The following is a 23,959-nucleotide window of genomic DNA, read 5'->3' as shown; positions in this document are numbered from 1 at the left end:
ACTGGCCTGGTGGGATGAACGTGACGACGCTCTCCAGGAGAGACCCCAGCTGAGCCTCCAGGCTGCTGAGGCTGAGGCTGCCCCCCTGCTCCAGAGTCACCAGGGACCGAACGCACCAGCACACGTACACCCCCGCCTTCAGCGTCTCCTCCTGACAGATGTAACACAGATTATCATGTTTAAAATGTTTCTGTTTGTTGAGATTCATGCCATACATTAACTCATTATACAAGAGTGTTTTCCCCATAACTTTTAGCTCCTGCAAAACCACAATGTAGGTATCATTTGATTTTCTTATCAATCATTGTCTAAGCATTCTGTCTTTTATTATTAGTGGTTCACTTAATTTTATGAAAAAAATCTATATATTTTAAAAGTGAAGAGGAAAGGTGAAATCTAACTTTTGAAGTAAAAGCAACTTTCCAAAATAAATACATGTATTCATTTCTGATACCTGAAGTAATGTTCGTGTTGGCATCTTATTTTAACATCCTGGACTTTCAGGAATGTAGTTGATACAATTAAAGACAACATATGTTGCTTGGTTTTGTTTACAGTAAAGCTTGGAAGTGTCTTTTGCCAAAATCCATCTGTTTGGAAACGTCATCAAGTAGGGTATTGCGTTCTGCTGCTCTACTTCAACAGTCACTGTGAGGTGTTGCGTTTATGTAATTTGGCTGAGTGATGCACAGCTGGCATAGAAAACTGAATTGTACAAGTCTATATTTAATACGGATGTTCCGAGCCTCCCCCTTTGACACTAGATGTATCTCCCTGGGGCAGAGCAGGGGCAGTGTTGAGAGCTTTAGTATGAAGTGAATACTTAAAACTTAAGTTAATTATAAATCATATATGATCAATCATATTCTTGTATGAACCCATAATGAGAATGCTTCTTGATGGTTTTTGAATATGTATGTATGCTTACAATTTTAGTTGTTGCTGTTTGATAACTTTGCGTTTTAAAAAGAGGGTGTTGACAGCTTCATAGTATGTTGAATACTTAAAACGAAAGTTAGTTATAATTAAATATAATCAATTATATTCTTGTATAACCCACAATGAAAATGCTTCATATTTTAAGTTTTTCTATATTTACAGCATAAACAAAACAAAGTGGTTTGTTAAGTTGAGTGTAAGACCTATAATGATTTATGCCTTACTCTCTGATAAGAGAGTAGGCAGGTTCTTTCCTCTCCTCTCACAGCAGGGAGGGGGGCTCCGGACTTAAGGAGAAACACATTGAGGCCTCAAAAGGGTGGTTATGTCATAGCCATAAATATGTCTAGTCATGTTTTGTTTGTTTTTTACACAAACTTGGGAAGGTGTGTCTTATACCAGAGCCAATAGAATATGTTGGTTGGGTATAGAGGAGGTGTTTTTGGGGTTTTCTATCCGGTTTTTTTGAGCATAAAAAGACTGGGTTTTTTTTGGATTTAGGGGAGAGAGGGGGAAACCCCTGGTATACTCTCTCCCGGTAAGCTCTGGTCCTCAGAGCTGGGTTAGATGGCTCTCGGTAAGATATACCTGGAAGACGTTATTCGGACGTACGGGAAGCTTAGACCTAATAGTACTATTTAGATCGACCTGGAAGGCGTACGGGAATCAAATGAATAAGCTCTATTTAGGTATACCCGGAAGGCGTTATTAGAACGCACAGGAATAAAATGAATAATACTATTTAGATCGACCTGGAAGGCGTTATTCGGACGTACGGGAAGCTTAGACCTAATAGTATTATTTAGAAGAACCCGGAAGGCGTTAGCACGGAAATCAAATGAATAAGCTCTATTTAGGTATACCCGGAAGGTGTTATTAGAACGCACAGGAATAAAATGAATATGAATTAAGGTTGTAGATAAAAATATAACCCCAGCATGATATGTTTTGTATGATTATAATGTGTTTAAAGGTAAAGACTCTGTATTAGTTTGGACCTATTTTTCTTCAAATAAACTGATCTCACCTTTTGGATTGGGACAACTAAAAAGAAAATCTGTGCTCTCCTCTCCTGCTTCAAAGGTAAGACTGCACCCTGCCACACACACTTAGATAGGAACACACCTCATTTACTGATATCAAAATCCTTCGGGATCGCTTAAACAGATTAAAAAGAGTTGTCTGAATAGAAACAGCAGTTAATTGAACCTGGTTTTTCGGGGAGTTAATAGAGGTGAGACCTTGCTGACGTTTGGTGGATCTGAGCCAAGCAGTAAACTTACATAGACTCAATAACTTCGGTCAGGTCAATTAGTAGGTCAGAGTAATTTACCGGAATAAATTATCAGGACCTCACTTACTCTAAACAGCAGATATAAGAGATTTAAAGTCATTGTTATATTTTCCGAATAGAGGGCTCTTCTGTATAATACAGCATTCAACGACAGTCATATTGTAGCTATTATCTCTATTCTTCCTACAAATTGACTCTCAGAAATTGAAATCTCAGCTGCAAGTCTTCTTCTTTACCATTTATTATAGTGTAACTGTAGTTCCCAATGTATCATAAAGGCCTGATTTACTTCATGTATACTAAATCATCACTGAGTGAGTTCTGTCATACATTTCTGGGCTTGAAACCTTGACTGGGCTGCCGTCTGCTTCATACAGAGCTTAATTGTGGGAGATTAAACCAACTCCAATGTGCTGTAAACTCGAGAAAACTGAGAAAACTGGGGGTCTGGGACTGGTCTCACCCTGTGTGGAGCCTCATTAGGGCAAGGGTGGAGCCCAGCAGCGCTGCGCAGTGACTTCAGCAGCAGCTGAGGCGCCGAATCAGCACTGAGCAGCAAGGAGGGCGGGTAGTGGGTGCCAACATATCCCAGAATGCCCTGGTATGAAGACAGGTCCAGTTGGTGCCAGGGAAGAGAGGTGGACTGGACCAATAGACTCAGGAGAGGGGAGTCCTGGAGGATAGGGAGGAAATAAGGAATTAAGAAGCCACAATAGGTCTGACCAAAATGAAATAAAAAATAATCCGGATTTACCTGTTGACTCAGGATTTGTTCCTCCTTTGCCAGAAACACTAGCATGTAAAGTAGATAGACTAGCATGGTATGTGTCTCCTTCTGAGCACCCATGTCTGGTAGAGTTGGATATGTCGTTGAGGTGGGGGGAGGTTGTAAGTGGTCACTGAGGACACTGACCCAGTTTACTTCACATAACACTTCTCCCAGAAAGAGGAAGCAGCTCTTGGGACTTCCTCGCTCAACCTGCAGGCACAGGGAGAAGAGAAAAATCAAAATGCATTATACTCTTGATTCAATAATTAGACTGATGTGCCTTCCATTTACACCGCCTGCCTAGCTCTATCCCTTTATTCTAACTTTACCATTCATTGATAAGCAAATATTATTATTAAACTGTGGGATTTTTAATGACTCAATGTTTTTTTAATTTGTGCATATTCAGTACTGCAGCCTCTCCAGGTCTATGTGGGTCTTGGAAGACAAGAACTTGTTTCCAGGAACAGACAAGTCAGGCTAATAATAGGAGCTATAGGCGAAGGATCGAGTCTCAAATGAACATGCTCCCCTGTGTCATGCATGTCTAGACCAGAGAGGGGGGTCAGGGTGAGGAGTTGGAGGGTAGAGTGACTCACTTTGAATAGCTGCTCCATCAGCTGGGTGTCGGGGTGCAGGTGTCTCCAGGGCAGGCTGCGGAGGTGTGTGTGATACAGGTAGAGCAGGTACTCCGGTGTGCGGGGGGCCGTGCAGCTCTCACAATACTGCATCATACACAGCCACAGAGCCCCTCTCTGCCCAGGCAGCAGGCGCTCTGCACACACACACACACACACACACACACACACACACACACACACACACACACACACACACACACACACACACACACACACACACACACACACACACACACACACACACACACACACACACACACACACACACACACACACACACACACACACACACCACACACACACACACACACACACACACACACACACACACACACACACACACACACACACACACACACACACACACACACACACACACACACACACACACACGTAAGTAAGTAAGTAAGTAAGTAAGTAAGTAAGTAAGTAAGTAAGTACGTTTAACAGCACACTCATGTACTCCAGGAGACCCACCTCTGAACTTGTGATGCAGTGTGTCAGTGAGCTGAGCATACAGGCCAACCAGACATCCTGCCGCTACAGCGTCAGTCTCCAGCCAGGGGTAGCACTTCAGGTTACTGAGACAAAGAGACACAGATGTTAAAATCACCTTTGTTTCACGTCATTCTTCTTCTGGAAAGCACACAACTGCTGCTGAGATCACAGTTCCAACTATGGCAGCAACTAAAGATTATTTTCATTATTGAATAGTATGCTGCTAAATGTTTAGTCAATAATATGTCTGTCTGTCTGTATGTTTTCAAGATATTCGGTTAAATATAGTTTATAATGATATTAAATGGAAAAATGCAGAAATTCTCCAAATTCTGAAAAAGCATTTGATGAAACTTTTTGAAGAGACAATTTCCTAAACATTTAACCAATTATCAAAATACTTGGACATTTTGTATCTACTAATTTGTGGGGTCTTTTCTCTCTGAGCAGTGCAATGTTTGTGGTTTCTTTGCAATGTTTACTGTGTATTATAGATACAAATTCCCTTGGTTTGCTGCTGTCCATTAACAACAAAAGCAAAGATAACATCTGACAAACTTGTGGAATGCAAGTAAATTAGATTTCTTGACTCGTCTCTGTCTGTGCTCTCTTCTGTGTCACATCCTCCTGACTGACAACAATTCCCACCATGTGACTGCTGAGGGAGTGTCATGCTTACCCGCCATCCTCCGTGTCCAGAGGGAAGATCCAAGGCTTAAATAACTTCCCGATCTTACTGTGTAGGTCCTGCAGAGCTGTGAGAGTGCAAGACATATTTCACTTGTTTATACTGACAGATAACAACAAAGTAAAAACATTAGGTCAATGTAAGGACGTTTGGCAGTTACCTTTCATTATTTTGACGTTTCCCACTGACTCTCTGGCGAGGCTGTTGAGCTGCACGCTGATCATACCACCAATCAGATGCTCCCAGAAGGAAACCACCTCGGTGATGTAGGGAGTCCATGCTGAGTAGAGGCCGAAACTGCGGAGGTCGGCCTTACTGAGACGACTCTGCATGAAGTAATCACTCAGCCAATTAACGGTCTCATCCACCTGTTGGAAGCCAATTAAATGACACAGTTTGATTAATATTGAATGGTTAAGCATCATACAATTCAATGAGATAGGATGACAGTTTTATCCCACAGGCCATAAGAGTGCTAAACTCCTGAGCTCTGTGCCTTCACAACTTCATACCATTAATCTGTTTGCATCTCATATATATATATATATATATATATATATCTATTATTTCAATAAGCTGTGTTTTATTTCACTGTAGAGCATTTAATTTTACACTATGTTTGGATCATCTTGTTATTTTTTTAAATCAAACTGAATATGCACAAATATTAAGTGAGTTCACCTCTGCTGCATTACTTGCACATTAGTCTTGCAGTATTTTATTTCTACTCAGTTTCTTCTTGCACTATGATTACATTTATTGTATTTTATTTAGTTGTATTTCTTATATATATATATATTTATGTCAGATAGTGACTTTTTCATTGCATGTCTACACTGTATATGCTGTGCGTATGACAATAAAGCCATTTAAACCTTTTTTGAGACCCCACGGACACTTCGGCGGGTCCGAAACCACAACATCTGCAAGCAACAGTGTCTGAGGGCTTCTTAAGATTTAATAAACTATGAATGTTTCATATCCATGTAACGGGAAGAAACTCAGCTAACTGATGATTTTTTGAGAAAAACACAAGGCTGAGCCTCTGAATTAGCCCTGTGCGAAAACATCTTAACGCCATTAGCACAGAACTCTAGCTATACCGATATACTAATTGGATCTGCACAAACAAGCTTAGATAACATCCTGAGAGTCCACAGATTATATAAATATAAGGATCATCACTGAGCGATCAGAACTCGTGACAGGGGAAGCAAATACAGACAACACACAACGTAGCTTTAGGTAGCAAAACACGGAGATATGCTCACCTTAGCTGTTATTCTGATCAAAAGTCGTGTTCAATGGCATTAAAACGAGAAAAAACGCGGCTGAAGGTTAATCCATAGGTTAATCCAATGTGTCTGTCACTTTGAAAAAATTATTGATAATCCATAATTGAATTTTTATGCAAAAATCGGAGAACAAAAATTAGCTGCTAATGGTAGCCACCAGAGTGTGTTGCAGCTCCGGTTTTGGCTATGCGTCACTCTCACTCCTTATTTGGTAAGCTGTGTGTGTATGTGGAACTTTCCCTCGATTCCATTGGCTCTAGCGGTTAAAAAGAGATGTCAATCATTAAAATCGACCAATGGGTTCCAGAGAAACGGCAAAAACGCCCATTTCCACCCAAATGGCCCCAGAGGTGGAGTTTCTTTTGCTAAACCTCTCTAAAAAGGTCAAATGTCACTTGTTTTGCATCAATCTTGATACAGGGTACTTATTATATGTTTTACTTTGGATTCCTAAAGCTTTTAGTCTACTAACCCATCATCCAAGGGTAGTTTTCACTACAAGTAAAAAGTTATTTTTGGACGGACACTATATTTTACAGTTTTTTTACTATGTTCAATCCGAATTTTCTTTAAAATAAAAGACATCTATATTGATTCTGACTTTTCTACATCCAACTCACAGGGTTATCATTACTTTGAGAAAAAAGATTATTAATGTTCTCCTTTTAGAAGGGAAGTTATGGTCATTTGTTCTGGAAATGTCATTTTCGAGCCTGAGACCTGAAACACAGGCTTGGGGTCTAACAGTTAACACAGGAGTTACCTGCTGATGGGAGAGGCTGATGGGGGATCTGTAGGGAGCTGTGGGTCCAGCAGAACGGCCGGAGACATCAGGGGTGCTCTGTACTGGTTCAGCTTTGATCTTGCTACTACGGGTCGGAGGTAAACAGCCGAGCACTCGCAGAGTCACCTTCCAGCACTCTGGACTCAGTAACTGGTCCGAGGAGCCTGGTGACGCCAAGAAAGGTGAGGTGAGATTTGTTTTGTTAGAAAAGTTGCAAATCAAACACCTAAATCTAATATTCTTGAAATAAAAGTACTATAATAGATCTCAGCATTTGTGCCTTCATTTGGAATCATTTTATATCATGGTAACAAAAACAGTCTATTTGTCTGTCACACAAACACATTCAGTTGTCTTGACAAACATTGGCAAGTGGATTTGATTCAGTCGCTTAATAGAATGATTCAGCTCGCTTCGGTTTTGTTAACTAATTCATTATATTTTTTGTTGGTGGGAAGATGAGTAGGAGACATGCTCTCAGGATGAATGCGTTTGATGAATCACACGATGAGCAACAAACAGTCCTTGCTCCGAGGTGCATTACCAGACAATTTATAACACAGCATAAGAGACGAATACATTTTTTTTATATCTGCTGTCTTTGCAAGTTAGTGTTTAGTCTGAACCAGTAGTCAAGGCCAAGAACCACTTAGCTGAAAGAGAGAAGGAGCATGGCCCCACTTATTATATATATAAATTAGTTGCATATTAAACTGGGCCTTCAAAAACTTGAAGAGAGGCCATGTATAAAACACTCATCTTCATAGTGTGTACATATAATCTATTAAAATAACAACAATACTTACAACAAGTAGACAATGTCAATTATGGATAGATTTGAATAGTGATGTTGTGTAAATCAAATGGGTAAAGGTTTATGAATGCTAAAAGTTAGATTGATGTTACTCTAATGTGTATTTTCAAACATATTTAAATGTTGAGGACCACCTCGGGGCCATGGGCCCTCTGTTGAAGACCAATGACCTGAACCTTTCATGTAGTGTTCTACAGGCAATTGTTTGAGGAAAAACACACAATTGATGATTGATTGAGTAAAAGTTGTGGTTCAAGTTCAAGTTGTGGCTTTATGGGTTCATAAGTCATTTGACTAATCAGTTTAAAACATCTGCACACAACAAGGAAACACACTTACTGGTCATCAGAAGACGCAGGCAGTCACTGTAATGATCAGGGAAATGGTGGCGTAGAAGCCAGGTCCAGTGTTTGGTGAAAAGGTGGAAAGGTGTAAGAAATTCTGGTTCAGGGTCTCGCCCGCAGACGCAGAGAGCTCCGTGGACCAACTCCAGCAAACGGGTCCTCTCCGAAAACACAGGATGGGATTCATTCAGCCACTGGGACAAATCAAACTGAATGGGGAGAGGTAGAGGGGGTTACTGCGATTGGGCTGCTTAAGACATATTGTATTTCTTCACTGTGTTTAATTTGTGTCCAGGCTGACCTTTGTGAGCAGCATGAAAATGACATCAGCACTGTCAGGGTGTAAGGATGTCACCACGTCTTGGTAGAGAAACACCAGCTGAGTGGGTGCTGAGTTGGGAGTGAAGAACGGGGAAATGAGCGGGCAGAGACGCCTGTGCTCCAGGATCCGTTTCAGGACAGGTCCGCATTCATTTGCATTGCCTTGGATAAACACCTGGACACAAAACAAGAATATAATGTCAGTCAATTCAAGCAAGTTTTATACATTTGAGGCTACAGCTAGTGATTCTGTAAAAATAAACCTTTTTTTTAACAGAGTCATGTTTTACTCTTTTCCCCCAGTGCTCTCATTGGAATCCTGGCATGCATGACTGTCAGGATATATTGATCGTTGTAGAAAACAAGACAACAAGTCAATTTCAATAAAGTTACCAATTATAACTGTAAAGGCTGAACAGAGTAATGAGAGTAAACCGGCCCCTTTTAGCAATTGTTTCCAAGCTGTGTCCGAGTTAATCCCTGAGCAGCAGTGTTTCTGGTTCAAGTAGGGTTCACAAATTTAGATATTTACTTTGTGCATTCCAAATAAAGTTAAACAATGCTTAAAATAAATCTTGTACTGCTCTGTGTGTGTATGCGCACCTGTCCCAGTATCTCCACACATGAGGAGAGGTACTGGCGTGTTGGGGGATGTCGCAGTGTGTCTTCACACACAAAGGAGACCACCTGGTAGAAGGCGGACACGCCGACATGCTGCACTGCCGGTAACTTCTGTGCCTTATATATATTCACCAGAGCGCTGAACACAAAAAAATGCATTAGTCAAAACCCCAGAATGAAAAACTTGTTCTGTTCGTTTCGAAAATTATATTTATTGTGATGTGGTTTCTGTTTATACTGACGTGATAAAGTTCTCTGTGTGGACCGCGGCCTGGGCCAGGCTCTGAGGTGGAGGCGCCATGGCGTCAGCTTGAAGCTTCTTGATGTCCCTGCGCAGTGACGTTATCTGAGTCTGCACTGCCTCCTGTCTCTGGACGCACTCACACTATGCAGTTACAGAGAAGACACACAAACACATTAATATATCATGGCAAGGAAATTATAAAATGTGGCTGGTAGGGATTTTAGTGGTCGTACTGTGACAGTGATGTTTGCAGGTCCCTGGCACGGCTGCCCGCCCTTCCCTTTACACTCCAGCGCCATGGTGACCTGCTCCGGTTGGTTCTTATACAGCAGAGGAAGGCTCTCCAGCAGCTCCTGCTCCATCGCCACCTGCTGAGCTTCACGTGTAACTGAAATCCTGCAACAGGATGAACAAGTATTTTTTGTCATGTTTCAATGTGTAGCATTTTGTTTGAGTAGAACCAAGTGACAGCAGGTCTGTGTGTGCATGTTGGCCCTACTGATGATGTTTCAATATGTGTGGGACCCCCATGTACCTGGCCTGATCCTGCAGGATGCGGAGGTCCTGCTGCAGCAGTTGAGCAGCAGCTTTAGAGTCAGTGAGGCAGGTGGTGGGGACTTCAGCTACTGGAGGCTTTAGCTTCTGCAGCTCTGGAGCAGGACAGGGAACTGGATGCTTCTGCAGGTTGGACAAGATTCGCTCCCTTGCTGCACACAGAGACACAAAGCACAACAATAAAGATAGTTCATACTAAGAAAAAGTAATTATTATGTTCAACATTTACATATCTGCTGGAGTTAAACTTTCTGTAATCTTTTGGATATTAAACTTTGGCTGTGTACCATTCTTGAGGCTGGTGTAGTCGGTGAAGCCAGGGTTTTGGGCCTGCAGGAAGATGGGCTCACTCTGAACCTTTTCCCACAGAGACAGAACCTCTCTCTCGTCATACTGCATACGTTCCTGGTCCACATACTCCAGCCATAGTTCCTAGAGCAAAACAATACAATACATACTGAAACGTACCATCTACATGATGTGACAGTTTTTACTAAACTGTTACAACCGCTGTACCACATGTAGGGCTGCAACAAACGACTAATTTGATAGTCGATTAATCTATCGATTAATGAAACGATTAATCGACTATTCGGACTATTATGCCTTGCACAATTTCTCAAGCGCTCTTATTTAGCCATCAACTTTTAGATGTAGCTTGAGGTTGTTTTAGGCATGTGGAAACTAACAATGAAGACAATAAAGATGAATACTTGATTAAAAAATACATATTATTAAATTAACTAAACAAATTGTTTACAAAATGAACATTGCTTTTCATTTAAATTAAATAAATAATATTTCACATCAAAAGAAACAACAGTGTTTTAGCAAATAATAAATAATGTGATAACAGAACTGTGAACAGAATAGCTGAAACTTTAACAAACTAACTAATTCAGTTTCCTCAAATCATTACCCCATGTTTATATACTTGAGTTAACTCCGTGTGTTGCTGCTAGCATACATAACACCTGAGGTGAAAACGTTACTCGTGGACGGGGCTACAGAGCTGCTAGAAAGACAGTCCAACCCGGTGCATTCCTCCGTCTGGATGTGGAGCACTTTTGCTAAATGTTTAGACAAACTGCTCGTGTTACCGCCCTTACATGCTAAACACTTATTGCACTTTGCAACGAGCATCGAGACGGGTACAGTTTAACCACACCTCGGAGCGGCGTTCTCTCCGCCACCTCCGCAGTGTGTTGCTGCATGTAGCAGCCGCGTGTGTGTAAACGGCCCCGCCCCCTCCCACACAGACCAGGGAGAGAGATCTCGTCTGATCGAAAATACATCATAGACGCATTTGTTTGTCTTTTTACATATTATAAACGAGCAGGCCACACTAAGGCTGCGGCCCCACGAGGACGAATTCGGTCGTTTGCGTTACTGTTTAGTGTCATATAGACCGTTCGGCCACACGAGGACGACCGAATACGGCACTAAACGACTGAGGAAACGACAACGGGTCCCAAGGTGGATAGAAATGCATACGCCACTCTCTGGGGGGTCAAACAGCTCCGTGTGTGCGCCCTATACGGACATTTTCAGATCACTGATAGTGATTGCGCAATAGCCCCGCCTCTCCCCACCTCTTCTGCTCACCTCCGCTTACCCCGCGCCAGTGCTGAAGTGTTTCGCCACCAACAACAACAACAATGGCGGATCGCAGAGTTGCTATCGTGCTCCGGACGCTATTGACCATGCTACAGTTGTTTGTGCAACATCTACAGCAATAATGATGAGGCAATAGCCCCGCCTCTCCCCACCTCTGCTGCTCACCCCCACGTCAAAGTAAACTGCATCCTGAATTCAGATTATTTATCTTTCTCTCGCGAGTGAAGTCTAATCTGACAGGACGGAGACACGCAGCTCTGCCCACCTACAGCTCCTCCCGCTGCAGCAAAACACACACTTCAAGTCAGATCATCACCCTTAGCTATTTTAATTACCTCTCAAACTCCCTAAACTAGTTATAAATATGTTTATCTTTTACTGTCGGCCGAGTCACTGATTACTGGATGAGCTGCTGCATGAGACAGACACTGACGCTGTCCGAAGAGAAGGAGGAAAAAGAGAGGCTCCGTGTATTTTATCATTATATTATATAGAGTCGTTATTCATTTGTTTTAAAGCTCAATAAATAACAAAGAAGACCTTTGACCGGCACTTTTATAATTTTGTCCGGAAGATTTCAACTTTAATACACTCTGACTGGCGAAAAACTCTGCCCGGTTCCCTCGGCCCCCACCGCGGAGAATAAACAGAAGGGCAACCATGACAACCATGCTTCTTCGCTGCTTTTGTGGAGGAAGTTACAGCGCCACGTAGAGGCTCCTGCATATGTACTGCAGCTTCTCCAGCAGTTGGAGCTAAACGGAGCGGTCTCAACACTATCCGGATAATTATTGCATGTGGACGGAAGCCGTTTGCGATTGCGTTTGCGTTAATCCTATGCGTTTAGCCGTTTTCGTCCTCGTGGGGCCGCAGCCTAAGACTGCGATATAATGTTTTTGTATCAATAATACATGACATATATTTTTTAAATGTCTCCAGTACCGATAACGTTGTAGCTTAACGGCGCGTAAAACGCACGTGATGACGTCACCAACGAATCGACGACTGAATTAGTTGGCAACTAATTTGGTAATCGATTTTAATCGATTAAGTCGATTAGTTGTTGCACCCCTAACCACATGTAGAATGTACCTCATTCTTAAATGTTATAAACACACAAAGACAAACCCACCTGATGCCGCTGCATGACCTGTGCCAGTCTGTGTGGTTCATACTCGGGAGGAAGAGAGGGAAGATATACTTCCTGCTTCTGTAGATTTTCATCATCCAACCACATGGTAAACACACCAAACAACCTGTAGGCAGCAAATCATTGGAGATTTAGAAGCCTGGTAACACACTACTGGCAGCCAAACAACAGGAAGGGTGTATTTGAGTGCACACATTAAACATCAGTGACCTACCTGACCAGCTCTGTGTGAAGATGAGGAGAAGTGAGGTAAGGGGGGCGAGGACTGCCAGGGCTTTCTTCGCCCTGGCTGTCTGGTGAGGGTGTGTGTGGGGGGGGCACCCTGAGGGCCTGGCTGGCTGCGTGGTGGAAGTCAGACACTTCCTGTATTCTCTGTCTCAGGTCTCTGAGTAAAGCGGCCTGAGAAGACGCCTGGAAAAACCGCCGGCCGATACATCCTCCTGCAGCCAGCCTGGTGGAGGACACATAGAAAAAGATGATTGGTTCCTTTACACAATTGTGGATTTTAAACTTTTCAAATTTCCATGACCATTTACAACTCATAAATAAACAAGAAGAACGGTAAAGAAGTATTACTCCAAATGTCCAAACAGTTACTTTGTTCACATCTCTTGAATTGTCCCTTCCAGGCACACTCAATACATCATTACAGAATACAGAAGAAACACAACTGTTTATAATATCAATATATTTTCAAATATTTAATTACAATTTTAATTTAACTTTCTTCTGGATGCAAGTCTGAATAACAATGAGGCAACATTAGTTATTTGCCTACATCATAAATAATAACTCAATATCAACATAACATTGGTCATTTGGGGGCCATTAAATATTGAATGTAGACTTGCTCTGCATTTATCAAATATATTCTGTTCTATCTCTTTTCAACCTGATTTAATCAAGCTGGCGGGAGAAACAGAACACATCGAGAAATGTAAGAAATGTTTGAGATGGTATACATGACATCAACACATATTAGAGCCACGTTAAGACCAACCGCTACAGTAAAACAATTGCCATCCTTAGTCCGAGATTACAGAAAAAAAATGTATGTTAGAAAACAAAATTAGATTTTGATATTGCATAGTTCCTAGTTTAGGGATAGTACTGTGTGTGCATCGTACCCATACTCCGGTCCCGGCTGTCTGAAGTAGAGCTGCAGAAACTTCTGCCACACCAGCGGGAGGATGGGGTGGTCAGGAGGCGTGGCCAAGGCCTGACACGCCCAGCGGTAAACCTGCAGCCGCTGCAGAGACGGAGCGACCGGCAGCTTCAGCCTCTGCTGCGCCTTCTGGCTCAGACACAGACACAGGGTTAAAAACATAACCAAAACACTCACTACCATGCCACTGCCCTTTGACCTTGCAAGTATTCTGTTTTAGCTTAGTAAAATGTCCAACAGTGCAATATCGAGGACACATTTTTTTCGTGTGCTGTATTGTAAAACATCTTCTCAGTGCCCGGTGATAGTAAACTATTGAAATTACCAACAGTAATCCTGATATGTCCAAATCAACAAATGTATACATTTTTGAGTATATATCTGTATACCTTTAAGGCTTGATCAGGGGAAGTGTTGGGCTCAGACAGAAGCTCATTTTCAACCCAGCGTCTGAGCTGAGAATCCTCCTCGAACAGGCCCTCCATGTTCAGCACCAGCCAGGCGAACCACACCTAAAAACACACAGACGAGTGAGGAGAACTTCACTGATGTGATCGAGAGTTCTAGCACTACTGATGGTGCTCTGGGGTCCCTCACCTCTGCACTCAGGGATTGGCCCTCTACGAATGAGGGTGTGGCATGTCCAGCAATCCAGCCAACCAGTGAGGAGAGCAGACCACGATCTCCATGGTAACCCAAGGCATTCTACAAGAGGTACAAAAAAATTGGAAAAGTTACAGCTATTGTTTGTGAAACTGTGCTTATTACCTGGTGCTGGGTCCCTGAAGTTCCCCTGATGGAAATGCTGAATCCTAGTGGGCACGTTTTCTTTTAATAATAATGTTACCATAATGTGATTTAAAGCTTAATGAGTGAAAGGTAATTGTTCAGCATCTCTAATTAATTAGCTCAAACTCTAATGTGGGGCCCTTTAATGTTAATGTAATATTTATATTTATAATGTGACTGCAGGCGGTTTGCAATGCTTCATTTATCATATGCACCTATGAGACCTAAAAAGCCCCTAAATAATGCAAACCTAACACCACTGAGTAAATACCTTGTGCTGTTGGTACAGGAGTTTCTGCAAACATTCCTCCTGATGGTGTGTGAATGCTGCACAGCAGATCTGATCCAGGAGGAACAGGACCGTTTTGTCCCGGTACCAAAGGTTCTGCTGGGTCAAAATCCCCAACCAAAACTCCAGCACCGCTGCAGCACCAACACGACCGGGCTTTGAGCTCTCCACCACATGACTCTGAGAGATAAACAAACACATGTATGCATATTCTCTCATATGAGCCCTAGATGTTGACTTGAAATACATTATTATAATAAAAGCTTGGGACAAACCTGAATGACACTGTTCAGCAGTCGGACATTGTCTCCATAGGCCGTTCCTGTGAGGAGGGGTGCGACCCGATGTGTGACCTGCTGTGTCACACCTTGAGGACACACACTGTCGTACTGCAAGAACAACTGGATACAACTCACAAACCTGCAATAAAGAACAAATGTAAGTGTTGGTAAATATATTTTATGGGCTGTGTGTGAAGGATGTATCTTTCTTACTGAGAGTTATTCAGCAGGTAGAAGCTGAGAGGGTAGGTGGGGGGTAAGATGTTGTCGAGAAGATGCACAGCGGCTCTCAGGTGGCGAGATTGTATCAGACTTTTCAACAAGCCGACTCCATCAGTGCAAAAGTGTTCCAGACTAGAACAAAACAACAGGAGATTAACTTAAAGTAGCTACAAGGAGTTTTTAACTACTTATTGAACAATCTAATGCTGATGACTGAATTAGAGCTATTCCTGCTAGACTGGGATATAATGTGTATAATTTATGTTTAAGATTAATAGCAAGAGATGGTAATACATCAATATATGAATTTATGTATTCATGTTCGTGGCTCAAACAAGGTTATCTTTGTTTCACAATTGTCATATTACAGTTATTATTAATACATATCCACACATAGATACGTAACCTATTGTATATACATCCAGAATCGACATAAAATGAAAGTTCCTTGTTTGCTTTCATTTAAATTGTATGTATAAATCAACCTTAAGTATCAGGCATGGTGTGGGTGAGTACAAACCTATGCCCCACTGTTGTCATGGCAATGGACAGGTAGCACCCAATAGGGATGCCTGCTTTTACAGCCCTGAGAACAGAGTGCATGCTGGGAGTGTGTGTGAGCTCTGGAGGCGGGTTGGATGCCAAAGCCGCGACGGACCAGGCTCCTTTAGGGTTCTGGGCGTTGCCATGGAGCTTAAGCCTTAGCAACAGTTGCCAAGCCCATTGACTAAAGGATGCCTCAGGAGAGACGCCCAAACGAAGGACACTGGCGAGATAAGACACCTGGAGGGAGGAGGACAGAAAGGTGAAAAAGGAAACGAGCCATGGTGATTCACACTGAAGGTCTGTCAGCAAAGAGCGGCCGTGCCACCTGTTTGATTCCCTCTGATATCAGGCCACTGTACGGTTTGTCAGTGAGGTACTTCTGGTAGGCTTCAGCCACCAGCAGAGCCACTTCACTGTGGAGAGATGAAGGCAAAGCCAAGGAGCCGTCCTGCAAGAGGAAACAGGTTCAACTACAAACCCATAACTGTACTGGAGATATCTGGTCACAGTCAATGAGTCACTGACTACCTGTGTGTAATCCCAGTGAAGACCCTCCAGGACGACGCAGGCCAGCCGGTTCTCCACGGTGGACAGAGGGTGCTGGAGCAGCCAGGCTCCGATCACACATATCTCCTCTTGCCGAGGCCGCCACAGACTCAGAGGCAGCTCTTTGCACAAGTACAGAGCCACCTAACACACAAACACACACAAAGAGAAAGTCATGAGTTGGATGTGAATGGCAAATTAGATATTTTCCTTTAGATAGAAAATAGAGAAGAGATACTAACCATTCCCACAGATTGGATGGTCTCTCTCAGTCTCTCCAGGAGAACAGAGATGACAAAGGGATGGGCTGTAGCAATGGCAGCCAGCAACTCCCTGCCCACTTTAGAGTACGTTTCTCTGGTAGACACACTCACATAAGACACCTGGGAACAAACATTTTAAAGAACAATGTAGATACTGTATGGTTCCCACCCAAAGGACCAGGATGATGAATCTTTCTCCAGTGTTATTTAACTGTAAAACATTCAATTGTTTCTATGATACCTTCCTTCACATAGGTTACCTTGGCACTTTTTAATAAAAGAATAGTGTTTATATGATGTGCTATACAGTAAATAAAGCAGCTTTGTTTAAAATGTAAATGACTCTACATCTTTGTTTTATACCTGCCGCTCCTAGTATGTTCTCCTTTTATACCTGGTACACCAGCAGAGTTATGGTTGTGATGAATGCAGGGTCAGAGTGCTGAGTCGGTGTCGCCATGTGTGCTAATGCAGTGAGGAGGGAGATGCCATCAGAGCTGTTCACTTCACACAGCCAGTGCTCAAACCTGTCCTGGTGCTCTAGATCTGTAACAGAAGAAAGAAAATGATTATAGTGGCACTGGCAACAATCAAAATCAGGCTGAGAGGAATAACACAACCAACTTTTTTGAATATGGTTACAATTTCAATTCAATACGTAGATAGAATTGTCTTAGCAATTGAGTTTGAGTAGTTTGAGATAAGTAAAACACCACCAGTCTTCAACAATGTGATGGATGTGGGGTACCATCTAAGCATTACTACAATGCCCATGCTAGTTAAATATTTTAAGATTTGAAAGATCATATTTTTCCAGGTTACGAGTGTATACTGGTACCTCTAAGAGCCTGGATGCAGGAGTGTGTGTCATTAGCAGTGCCGAGAGTTTCCAGTCCTGCTGTCTCTGCGCACTGCATCACATAAAGGACCCTCCACAGCATGGAGCTGGACAGGGTCCCATACGGCATCTCGGACATAAACAACCAAATGCCCAACCTGTGAGGGAGGACCGCAGAGTATAAATGTAAATTCAGTAAAAAAGAAATCGAGTTGAAATCAAAACAAAGGTTAATTTCTCACCTTTTATTTCTGAGCACATGTAAAACAGCTCTGAGGAAGAGATTGTCGTATTCCACCTGCAGTTTGTCCAAAGACAGAGTATGTCCATGAGAGCTGGATCCACCAGCTACACTCACATACTGGGCCCAGTGATCACTGACGTAACACACTGTGATTCTGAGGAAACAGAGGTAAGACAGCATTATGAATATTTAAGGTTATATGAAACAGGTGCGTTGTTAGTGTATATCATTGGTGCTCTGACCGTATGATGTGTCCTATGCGTTTAACCAGCTGTCTGTATCGTGCCCTGTTGTAGGTTTGTAGACCAAGAGCGAGAATTTCGATGAGTGAGGAGGCAAAAGCAAAAACACGCATCATCTTCTGACTGGAATAGGCCTGGGGTTTGTACACACCTGGGGGGGAAGTAGGGGTGTCAGTTGATACAGTGAGTGGTAAACCAACAGACAGACGGACAGTCAGTCAGTCAGACAGACAGACGGTCTCCCTTACCCTGCTTGCTCATCCCCAGCATGTGTGAATAGAGCTGCTGGAACGGGAACTGTGTGAGCAGGGAGATCAGATCCTCCTCACAAAGCAACAACCAGCTGCTGTCTGGGTCCTCGTCCTAAACACAGAGAAGACAAACGCAGATTAAAAGGTTATTTTTTATTTGTGTACTTCTTTGTGTATGTCTTTGGTAGTTAATTATCTAGTTTAGCATGTATGTAATGTACGTTTTTAGTTTTTTTCTGTTTGTGCTTGTAAATATTGAAAAAAAAGAACCACATGATGGGCTTTATTTTACCCTTCGTTAGGCAGTAAAACGTTTTAAAAGCAAGATGCAATTGAAGGCTACTAAATGTTAATTACATACATAAAAGAATAACACAAATATGAAAGTTTACAAAATGATTACATACAAATTCAATGAAGGGTAACTTCAAATGTTAATGTTTTGTAAAAAACATATATTTTTCCAAGGTTCCCAAAGTGGTTCCGAAGTAAAACATTAGTACCGGCAGCATTCGTGCTTTTAAGAAGGAAGATTGATATTTAAATGCTCAAAGGTGATTTGACACAGCTTTAAATATGACTCAGCAGATGAGAACAAAGACCGGAACGTTCTGGTATATTCATCATCTGACATCCTCAGTGACACATCGCATTTTCTTGAGAGACATGCAGACTGTTTACTTTTTAATATAATGGCAATGCAATTAGTGAGGAAAAACAGAACATATACTTTCTTTTAGTATTAAGTGTTCTACTTATTATTTAATGGAATCATATAGAAGAAATAAATTGGTTATTGGCTGTTTTCTTATGAACAACTTTTCAATGTGACCATGAAAGCATCTACAGTTGTCCAACATATTGACTTATCCCCATTTTATTTGAGATAATTATCTGTTTTAAAACTGTGATGTCGGAGTTTTTTTTTTTTTATCTCAAAATGCAGATATTGCCTGTCTATACATACCTCCTCCCCCCCTTCATCCACTAGCGTCCAGTTGCCAGAGGCGGGTCCAGAGGCTGCTGAGCTCTGGCTCTCACATGGCTTCAGATGTCCCAGAAACTCTGCACGGTGTCTGAGTCAAAACACAGAAGTCACTGGTTAGAGATGTGAGGTTGTTAGACCCTGAAAGAATATCTTGGACAACCAAAGAAATAAATACTGAACTGTTAACAGTGAGCAGGTTAGAAAGAGTAATCGCCACATGGGGTTCAATATTTACCTTGCAGGTGACATAAGGACGGCCAGAGCTTGCATAAAGTGCTGCACTCCACTCGTGTTTCCCCAAACTTGTATCTGAGGCAGAAATAGGAAAGAAAACTCTAGTCAGTATGTAAAACAACTAATAAATGACAATAAATGATATATTGTGTGTGTGTGTGTGTGTGTGTGTGTGTGTGTGTGTGTGTGTGTGTGTGTGTGTGTGTGTGTGTTACTAACCTGAAGGAAGGGTGCAGCCCATTTGCCAACCCCCGCAGGAGAGCAGAGAAGATGGCACAGCAGGTACAGGTGCTCTCCTGACCCTCCAACATGCAGCAGCACCACCACCTGGAGAGTACACCACAACCAGTTGAACAACAACACACGTCAACCAATGTAACCAAGAGTAAGAAACGTGTTTGTGTGTGTATGAGTACCAATCTCTCCAGCCATTGATGGATGTCTGTCTGGAACTGTGTGTCATCCAGGACTCTACGAGTGAAGCTGAACAGGACACTGATTGCCTCTTTCAAGGGTTGGAGAGAACAAGGCTGTGTTTTGCTGTCGGAACAATCTGATAAAATAAAAACACATAGCTGATGTAGAGTTGTGGTGGTCACTTGAAATAGAGATTGAGTTTAAGTTCTCAATCTCTCGTTTCAGGGACCTGAGAGAACATTTACTGAGGCAATAAATCAAGTGAAGTCATTTTTTTTTCAAAGGCTTTTGAACAATTACTCTTCTTTTTACAAAGACATTTTAAGGCACTTCAACATTGGCTTTACTGTTTAGAGCAACATGTTGGTGAATGGGAATGTATTCACCTTTTAGAAGACGGTACAGGTATGATTCCACCTGGAGGCGAGACAGCAGAGCAGTGTAGGCATGAAGCGCCACCTTCTGATGGAGCAGCTCACTGCGAGCTTCAAACAGTCTGCTCAGCTCAGCCAGCACACTCTGACTGAACTCTGCCTGCTGGAAGCGGTGGTATCCACACACCTTCGACTGATCTGCACACAAACCCTGTAGAGAAGTATTTATAACAACAATGTCATTAGAGCAAAAGGACATTAGTTGGTTGTTTTCCCTACGAACTATATTTATGTGTTTACCACCATACCTGAAGTGTGAGCTGTTCATCGCTGAAGCTCCAGAGACGATTCTGAGTGCTCTTGCAGTCCGAGGACTGTGTGTGGAGCTGTGTGTGTGACTGGGTCAGCTGTCTACGACAGCGCCAGTAGTTCTGCAGTAGTTCGGTCAGTTCGTGGTTCTCCTGCCGGGCAAGGCCACAAAACTGGGCTGCACACACTTCCACACCCTCTAACAAGGCCCTCAAACCTCCGGCAGGCTCCCACACACTCAGCTGCTCCAGTGAGAACGGCTGCAAAAGAAAAAACATGAGATGAGAGGTTTTCTCACATGTTTGCATGGATACAATGAGTTCAGAAAATGGTTCACTATGTTATTACCTGGATCTAAGCATTAAAAGCACTCAAATATGTTTACATGTGCTATTATAATGTTGTGTAATGAAGAATATATATTTATCAGGTAGAGGCAATTGACAGAGAGATCAAAAATAATCTGCTGAAGTGGTTAATTTATGTGCAGTCGCAATAGAAGGATATATTTTTATTTATAAGCTGACATTTCCAAGAGTATAATAAACACTCTAGTTATACCCATTAAGTCATTTTCTGTTCAAAACAACCCACAGCGGAACAATCTAATTTGATGTCCCCACTTGGTGAATGAGATCACAGTACCTGCATTTCTGGAGCCGTCTTGGGTAGTTCTGGGTAAAGTTTGCTCCTAGAAAGTTCTGCAACAGACTCAACAAGCTGAAAACTTTGAAGGGAGGACTCCTGCTCAGGAAGCGCCAACACTGCAGGTCCTTTCTCCCTCTCTTTCACGGCTTCTTGACAGAGCGACATCATGGGGCCTTCCTCCAGGGTTGGGAGACATGGGTACAGTGCAGGGGCACTCGGGGCATGTGGGATCTGAAACTGAGTTGAAACACAAGGCTGGTTCCATGATTGTGTGTCATTTCCTAACTCAGTGTTCTGTTCTTCTACTTTAAGCTCGGCCCCCTGATCTGCAACTCCCCCATCCTCCTCTTCCTCATCTTTTGACTCTGTCAGAGGTACCGTCTCCTGTGGCGTCAGCGGTGACTGTAAAGTCTGAGTTAAAACTGATGTGGATAAAGTATGTGATGAGGACGTCTGATGTTTCTCAGATGGTCGATCTGATGGCTGTGCTGTGACCTTGGGGGTCTGAACTGAGTCCCGTTGCTCCTCCACTGGCTCCTGATAGGACAGGCTGAGGGGGATGTCAGTGAAGGCCTCATCACAAATAGCTGAGGGAGCTGTGGCGCCTTTGTGTTCCTCGGCCTGCTTCTGCTTTCTGACCAGCTGAAAACATGTAGAAAACAAAATCAGATACAAATACATTCTTAAAAAGTAATTGGTCAACAACTCACGGTGTAGGAGCCATTTCCTTAGTTTATATTATTTTATTATTTTAGAGTACATAGCCTGAGATTCTATGGTGTATATGATTTATTATTTAATTTGAGTGCGTTACTCCTGCAGGTTGAGGTGCTGCAGCATAAAAGGAGCCTACTGGTGTGGCTGACTGAATCAAACAGTTTTTAGACCTTGCTGGTTGGGAGCGTCACAGCTTGGTTCTTGTGCCTTTAACATTGAAGTATCAGTTTATATGACAAATAGTTTGTTTAAAAACATTTATTTATTTTTGCCTTTTTTGGAATAAACTATCTATCAATCAATGTTTATTTATATAGCCCAATATCACAAATGTTACATTTGTCTCAGTGGTCTTCACAGTGTGTACAGAATATCAGTATGACAATACGACACCCTCTGTCCTTTGATCCTCACATCGTACAAGGAAAAACTTCCGGAGAAAACCCACAGTTTAAAGGGAAAAATGGGAGAAACCTCAGGGAGAGCAACAGAGGAGGGATCCCTCTCCCAGGACGGACAGACGTGCAATAGATGCCGTGTGTAAATTGAAAAGACAATACATTTGCAACATAGGTAGTCCAAATGTTTGGAAATGCATGTGTGTATAATAGGAAGATGAAACCCTTGAGGATATCCATCCAGGACCGATGATCCAGGACCACAGCCACGACTCAAGATCCAGGACTATCTTACTTTTCAATCGCATCTGGACATTTCTATATTTTTTCTCTCAAACTACAAGCGTCTATTCCTCGGTCAGCCCCACAAGTGAATCACAAACAAAGGACAAAAAACAAATGGATATCGTGGTCACTACACAGGGTATGTCGTTTTTCCCCACTTGTGACAAAGAGCATGTGACTAAAGTGAAAACACTATGACGATTGATTGATTTCATTTATGGATTATGTCAAATACAGAAGCAAAACATCTAAAAGATAACAAATTAAAAAGTGACATTTTTAATTCCATCATGATCCCAAGATGTTAGAAGACAAGAAAACTAAAGAAATATATGACATTCTACACAAACACATAACAAAAACACATCACCACATGAATATGACAGATCTAATAAATGATATTATCAGAACAGCATAGTGTCCCAGTGATTAACTCTGTCATATAAAACGAGTTTTTTCCAGCTCCATCATAATTGCTTAAGACATAAAACAATGTTTGATTGGATACTCTCACTAGTTTGTAGCTGTGAGAAGAAGTGTTTTCTTGCTTTGTAATGGACTGAATACATCTATCCTGCCTAACAAGACCACAACTTGACAGGCACAGAATTGCTACCTTAAGGAAAGAACAATTAACTGTTTGATCACCTGAGATTTTCCGCTGGTTTTTGCTTTGGTCCTCTTTGGTCTTACAGCCTCCATCTTTCAGCTTTGTACACAACTCAGATCACATTGACATCCAGCTGACCGAGATGTCTCCGGGAGGAAACACTGCTGATCATCTGACAACAAACATCTTCACACCACCTTAATCGGATAAAGACAAAAACAAACCATTAGCTGGAATAGCACGCATGGTCTGTCCCGCGATAAGCAGCAGTTGGTGGCTGGCTGTGTTGTCAAGATAAACACTGTTCACGGGTTGTAAACAAAACACTCTTCTGTGGCCGCTGAGAAAAAATGTCTCTGTCAAGGCAAGGAAACAACTAGCATGTCTTTCAGCATAGATACAATATCCAGGGAACACTTATGAGGAGAAACGAAACCAGTCCCTGTTAATAATCTCCAGCTGTCGTTAGCAAAACAACTGGAGACGCTTACCAATGCGAAGCTAAGCTAACACGTAGATGTTAGCTCGTTTCAATGTCTTTCTCCTAACAACTCTATTCGCTTAAAGCATTTTTTATTGTTCCTTACCTTATCAAAATAAGATGTCCACACGTCGAATAGAGTGACAGGCGGCAGGAGCCTCGTCCGCTGGTCAGCTGTCATTTGTTTTGTTTCTTCCAGGAACTCCGCAATCACAATCTTTAATCACGTGACAACTCCACCTCTCTAC

General features: G+C 42.3%; 1 protein-coding gene across 2 annotated transcripts in view; it reads right to left on the bottom strand.

Moving 5' to 3' along the window:
• The window catches only part of epg5 (ectopic P-granules autophagy protein 5 homolog (C. elegans)), a 37,853-nt gene extending 13,920 nt beyond the window's left edge, over nucleotides 1-23,933 (bottom strand). For both annotated transcript variants that reach the window (XR_011643857.1, XM_034091641.1), the window contains exons 1-41: nucleotides 23,818-23,933; nucleotides 23,269-23,427; nucleotides 21,218-21,862; nucleotides 20,572-20,832; nucleotides 20,276-20,474; nucleotides 19,889-20,025; nucleotides 19,692-19,799; nucleotides 19,474-19,547; nucleotides 19,218-19,326; nucleotides 18,248-18,362; nucleotides 18,000-18,150; nucleotides 17,756-17,911; nucleotides 17,514-17,671; nucleotides 17,070-17,221; nucleotides 16,655-16,795; nucleotides 16,395-16,556; nucleotides 16,192-16,314; nucleotides 15,841-16,103; nucleotides 15,312-15,452; nucleotides 15,093-15,237; nucleotides 14,800-14,997; nucleotides 14,337-14,444; nucleotides 14,129-14,251; nucleotides 13,702-13,868; nucleotides 12,789-13,025; nucleotides 12,557-12,680; nucleotides 10,095-10,239; nucleotides 9,788-9,959; nucleotides 9,486-9,648; nucleotides 9,251-9,393; nucleotides 8,991-9,147; nucleotides 8,368-8,562; nucleotides 8,062-8,275; nucleotides 6,888-7,072; nucleotides 4,990-5,197; nucleotides 4,821-4,896; nucleotides 4,121-4,224; nucleotides 3,602-3,777; nucleotides 2,988-3,212; nucleotides 2,697-2,906; nucleotides 7-151 (exon numbers count right to left, since the gene is read on the bottom strand). Coding sequence is in view for 1 of the 2 variants with exons in the window: in XM_034091641.1 (XP_033947532.1) it covers nucleotides 7-151; nucleotides 2,697-2,906; nucleotides 2,988-3,212; nucleotides 3,602-3,777; nucleotides 4,121-4,224; nucleotides 4,821-4,896; nucleotides 4,990-5,197; nucleotides 6,888-7,072; nucleotides 8,062-8,275; nucleotides 8,368-8,562; nucleotides 8,991-9,147; nucleotides 9,251-9,393; nucleotides 9,486-9,648; nucleotides 9,788-9,959; nucleotides 10,095-10,239; nucleotides 12,557-12,680; nucleotides 12,789-13,025; nucleotides 13,702-13,868; nucleotides 14,129-14,251; nucleotides 14,337-14,444; nucleotides 14,800-14,997; nucleotides 15,093-15,237; nucleotides 15,312-15,452; nucleotides 15,841-16,103; nucleotides 16,192-16,314; nucleotides 16,395-16,556; nucleotides 16,655-16,795; nucleotides 17,070-17,221; nucleotides 17,514-17,671; nucleotides 17,756-17,911; nucleotides 18,000-18,150; nucleotides 18,248-18,362; nucleotides 19,218-19,326; nucleotides 19,474-19,547; nucleotides 19,692-19,799; nucleotides 19,889-20,025; nucleotides 20,276-20,474; nucleotides 20,572-20,832; nucleotides 21,218-21,862; nucleotides 23,269-23,322 (6,769 nt within the window). In the remaining variant the exon portion in view is untranslated. The remainder of the gene's footprint in view (nucleotides 1-6; nucleotides 152-2,696; nucleotides 2,907-2,987; nucleotides 3,213-3,601; nucleotides 3,778-4,120; nucleotides 4,225-4,820; nucleotides 4,897-4,989; nucleotides 5,198-6,887; nucleotides 7,073-8,061; nucleotides 8,276-8,367; nucleotides 8,563-8,990; nucleotides 9,148-9,250; nucleotides 9,394-9,485; nucleotides 9,649-9,787; nucleotides 9,960-10,094; nucleotides 10,240-12,556; nucleotides 12,681-12,788; nucleotides 13,026-13,701; nucleotides 13,869-14,128; nucleotides 14,252-14,336; nucleotides 14,445-14,799; nucleotides 14,998-15,092; nucleotides 15,238-15,311; nucleotides 15,453-15,840; nucleotides 16,104-16,191; nucleotides 16,315-16,394; nucleotides 16,557-16,654; nucleotides 16,796-17,069; nucleotides 17,222-17,513; nucleotides 17,672-17,755; nucleotides 17,912-17,999; nucleotides 18,151-18,247; nucleotides 18,363-19,217; nucleotides 19,327-19,473; nucleotides 19,548-19,691; nucleotides 19,800-19,888; nucleotides 20,026-20,275; nucleotides 20,475-20,571; nucleotides 20,833-21,217; nucleotides 21,863-23,268; nucleotides 23,428-23,817) is intronic.
• Nucleotides 23,934-23,959: the final 26 nt, after the last annotated feature.

The sequence above is a fragment of the Pseudochaenichthys georgianus genome, chromosome 9 (assembly GCF_902827115.2).
Source record: "Pseudochaenichthys georgianus chromosome 9, fPseGeo1.2, whole genome shotgun sequence".
NCBI lineage: Eukaryota > Metazoa > Chordata > Actinopteri > Perciformes > Channichthyidae > Pseudochaenichthys > Pseudochaenichthys georgianus.
The sequence above is the reverse complement of the archived record's forward strand: the minus strand, read 5'-3'. Positions and strand labels throughout refer to the sequence as shown.